Source organism: Chrysemys picta, chromosome 2 (assembly GCF_011386835.1).
Source record: "Chrysemys picta bellii isolate R12L10 chromosome 2, ASM1138683v2, whole genome shotgun sequence".
NCBI classification, from domain to species: domain Eukaryota; kingdom Metazoa; phylum Chordata; order Testudines; family Emydidae; genus Chrysemys; species Chrysemys picta.
In genome coordinates, this window is record NC_088792.1 from 99,554,735 (window position 1) to 99,559,212 (window position 4,478).

Consider the following 4,478-nt stretch of genomic DNA (forward strand, 5'->3'; position numbering starts at 1 on the left):
CAATCTCATGATTTTTGAGGCCAGACTCATGATTTTTGCGCTCTTGAAGTTGGAAATACTGGATTTTACACACCCACATTTAGAGTTGATTAAAAAAAATGGTTATGTCTAAACCAAGTCTCTGATGCTGCAACGCTGCTCCACATGAGTGGGCCCTTGTGCCTGCAAAGCAATCAGCTGGCGTCAAAGGGGCTCTCCCTACCCAGAGCCGCTTGCAGAATCATGGCCCCTTTCATGAACTCAAGCAACTTAAGAGTTTATCCCGATCATGTGGCCTATACATCACAAGCAATGCACCCTTTAGTCATGCTCCCACCCATCAATTCCCTCTTCCCTTCAAAGTTCCACATCAAGACCCTGGCCTCCCTCTGCAGTAATAATTCCCTCCATCACCCATTTATCTGGATGCTCCTCATCCAGCTGGTCATGGTCAGCTCTCATTTGCTGCTCAAATCCCTCCCACAGATTTTCTGTTGGCAGCATGTTCAATGTCTTCTTTCCCTCATCCCCTTTTACAGGAAGAATGATCAGGAGAGGAAGATTCCAAACCCTCCTCCCCTTCACAGACCGGTCTTTGAGAAAGTACCAGGGGATCAAATAGACATTGGCAGAGAAACAGAAATGTGCACGCTCCGTTTACAGTTTATCTATTAGTGTAGCAATACTTAGGCTGATGAAGGAAGTGTCTTTGGGTTCTTTAACCTACTCTACGGCCCAGTGACTGAGTACCTGAGGCACTCATATTCAACTGGAGAGGAGCATTCCACATAGTCTATGTATACTTGTGCATGCGTCAAAACACTGCATGAGAAGTGCTTTAATCCTTTAAAAACTGTTTAGATAGAGAAATAAAAAATAATGGAAAAATTCTGTTCATATTTGTGTTTTAATTTCACTTTAATGAAAACAGCAGTTGTACACGACCTCTAAATTTACACACTGCAGTGAGCATGCATTGATTTCTGTGTTTGTTAATGTTTGCTGGGTTCCAGGACAAACTCAGACAATGGCTCAGAATTCTGAGTCTAGCCTGATTCAAAATAGTCCCAAATAGATTTTGCGAGCGGTCTTAATGAACTTGTTGCATGCTCTGGCCCTTTTTGAGCTCTCAGTTGTTCCTCCGTGGCTGTTTCCTGTTCCTCTATGTCTTTCTCCTGATCTCTTTCCTGTTCTACACAGACCTTTTCATGAGCTTTCTCCCATTCCTCTAAGTCTTTTTTCTGTGCTCTTTCTAGGTCTTCACAAAACATTTTATGAGTTCCTTCATGTTCTTCTGGGGCCTCTTTCTGAGCTTCCTCCTGTTCCTCTGGAACCTTTTTCTGAGCTTTCTCATGTTCCTCCAGGGCCGCCTTCTGAGCTTTTTCTGGCTCATCCAAGACCCCTTTCTGAACTCTCTCCAGCTCCTCTAGGGAGTTTTTCTGAGCTCTCTCCAGTTTCTCCAGAGCTTTCTGAGCCCTCTTCTGTTCCTCCAGGGCTTTCTTCTGAGCTTTCTCTTGTTCCTCCAGGACCCCTTTCTGAACTCTTTGCAGCTCCTCTAGGGATTTTTTCTGAGCTCTCTCCAGTTTCTCCAGAGCTTTCTGAGCCCTCTTCTGTTCCTCCAGAGCTTTCTTCTGAGCTTTCTCTTGTTCCTCCAGGGCTTTCTTCTGAGCTTTTTCTTGTTCCTCCAGGGCTTTCTTCTGAGCTTTCTCTTGTTCCTGCAGTACCTCTTTCTGAGCTCTCTCCAGTTCCTCCAATGCCTTTTTCTGAGCTTTCTCCAGTTCCTCCAGGCCTTTTTGAGCCCTCTCCTGTTCCTCCAGGGCTTTCTTTCGAGCTCTCTCTTGTTCCTCCAAGGCCTTTTTCTGAGCTTTCTCCAGTTCCTCCAGGCCTTTTTGAGCCCTCTCCTGTTCCTCCAGGGCTTTCTTTCGAGCTCTCTCTTGTTCCTCCAAGGCCTTTTTCTGAGCTCTCTCCAGTTCCTCAAAGGCTTTTTTCTGAGCTCTCTCCAGTTCCTCCAAGGCCTTTTTAGCCCTCTTCTGTTCCTCTGTAGCCTTCTTCTGAGCTCTCTCTTGTTCATCTAGGGCCTCTTTCTGAGCTCTCACCAGTTCTTCCAGGGCTTTCTGGGCTCTCTCCTGTTCCTCTCTGGTCTTCTTCTGAGCTCTCTCTTTTTCCTCTAGAGTCTGCTGCTGAACTCTTGCCAGTTCCTCCTGGGCTTTCTGGGCTTTTTCCTGTTCCTCTATCGCCTTCTTTTGAGCTCTCTTCTGCTCCTCCATGACCTTTCTCTGTTCTCTTTCCAGTACCTCTAGGGCCTTCTGAGCTCTCCTCTGCTCCTCTAGGGCAGCCTTCTGCGCTCTCTCTTGCTTCTTATGAGCTTTCTCCAGTTCTTCCATAGCCATATGAGCTTTCTTCTGTTCTGCCAAGGCCTTCTGCTGGGCTCTTTCATGTTCCTCCAGGCCTTTTTTCTGAGCAATCTCCAGTTCCTTCAGGGCCATTTTATGAGCTCTTGCCAGTTCCTCCAGGGCTTTCTCAGCCCTCTCCTTTTCCTTCTGGGATTTCTTCTGAGCTCTCTCCTGTTCTTCCAGGGCTGCCTTCTGAGTTTTTTCCTGTTCCTCTAAGACCTTCTTCTGAGCTCTTTCCAGTTCCTTCAGAGCCAGGTGTTGAGCTCTTTCCAGTTCTTCCAGAGCCTTCATCTGGGTTCTCTCCTGTTTTTCCAGCACCTTCTTCTGGGTCCTCTCCTGTTCCTCCAGCAACTTCTGCAGAGCTCTATCCTCTTCCTCCAGCTCCATCTGCTGAGTTTTCAACTGTTCTTCCAGCTCAGTCTGCAAAGCTATCAACTGTTCCTCCAGATCGATCTGCTGAACTGACTCTTGTTCTTTCAATGCCTTCTTCTGAGCTCTCTCTTGTTCCTCCATTGGCTCCTGTTGATTGTCCTCCTGTTCTTTCAGCACTATCTGCTCAGTTGTCTCAGGTTCCTTCATGGATTTCTCCTGTTCCTCCAGGGCTGCTTTCTCATCTATCTCCTGTTCTTCCAGGGCTTTCTGAGCACTCTCCTGCTCCTCCAAGACTTTCTTTATCCTCTCTACCATCTCCTTAAATTCATCATCCTTGCACTTTTGCTCATACTTCCTCCAGTGGTGGGTGATTTTCTGGGCCCTTGGCTGCACCTCATTCAGCATGGCATTGGTCTCTTCATCATAATCCAGCTGACAGGCCAAGGACAGGTCCTTGGCAGCCTCCTGCCAGTAACCCAGGAGCCGGAGCGCTTTTCCTCGCCACTTGTAGGGCTGTGCGGAATCAGGGTTGATATTTATGGCTCTGTCACAGTCTCTAATGGCAGCATTTGGCTTCTGCAACCGCACATAGACACTGGCTCGGTTGGCATATAAAATCGTAAGCCGTGGGTTCAGTTTGATGGCATCTGTGAACAAATCAACAGCTCTCTGAAGTTCTCCTTTACCCACTGCATCAAAAGCTTCCCTCTTCTTTTCAATGGCCTGCTTCATCATTTCGTCTGTTACCTTCAGATTCTCATCACCCATCTCTTGGGGCTCATCCTCATCGGGTTCAATCACCCCTTCGTTATCAATCTCCAACTCACTCTCCTCACTCTCGGGCTCCTCACTGGACTCCTTCTCCCTCTGAGCTTTTTCCTGATCCCAGGAGACTGTCTTATCAGCTCTTTCTTTTGCCAGAGCCCTTTTCACTCTCTCCAGTGTCTTCCTGTGCTTACATTTTTGCTCATTCTTTGTTTTGTGTTCAGAGTTCTTCTGGGTTCTCACCTGCACTTCCTTGACCACATTACTGGCATCTTCATCATAACCCAGTTTGCAAGCCAAGGCCAGGTCACAAGCTGCTTCTTCCAAGAGCCCCAGGAGCTGGAGTGCTTTTCCTCGCACCTTGTAGGGCTGTGCTAAGTTAGGGTTGAGCTCTATGGCTCTGTTACAGTCACTAATGGCAGCATTTGGTTTCTGCAGATGCACAAAGACATTAGCTCTGTTAGTATACGAGTTGACAAGGTATGGATTCAGTTTGATGGCATCTGAGAACAAGTCAATTGCTTTCTGAAGTTCACCTTTAGACAGGACATCAAAGGCCTCCCTATTCTTTTCATTGACCTGCTTCGTCGTCTCATCTGTTAGCTGCAAGTTTTGGTCTACCATCTCTTGGTGATCATCTTGGTCTGGTTCAATCACCTCCTCTGCATCAATTTCCAAATCATTCTCTTTGTTCCCAGCCTCTTTCAGGAGCTTATCTGACTCCCTGATCATCTCACCTGCAGCTGTATGGCTTGAAGTGGGAGACATGGAATTTTCCATACTCGCTACTGATTCCCGAAGGAAGCGGCGATCTTCAGAATTTATAAAGCCCTGATTCAATTTTGCCAAGTCCTGCATCTCACTGTGAACTGTCCTAGGATTCATGGTGCCCATCCCAGGAGAGAGTATGGGACACAGTTTGGTCTCAATGGAGGCAGAAGGAAGGAAAAGCAGGAAAATGACTCACTC

The 4,478-nt window shown here is 47.1% G+C and overlaps 1 protein-coding gene across 1 annotated transcript; it reads right to left on the bottom strand.

Annotated features, from left to right (window-relative positions):
* Nucleotides 1-1,025: 1,025 nt before the first annotated feature.
* Nucleotides 1,026-4,148, bottom strand: LOC101941355 (axoneme-associated protein mst101(2)-like). Its single transcript, XM_065582453.1, has one exon. The coding sequence runs from the start codon at nt 4,131-4,133 to the stop codon at nt 1,026-1,028; it is 3,108 nt and encodes a 1,035-aa protein (XP_065438525.1). The 5' UTR covers nt 4,134-4,148.
* Between the last annotated feature and the right edge of the window lie 330 nt (nt 4,149-4,478).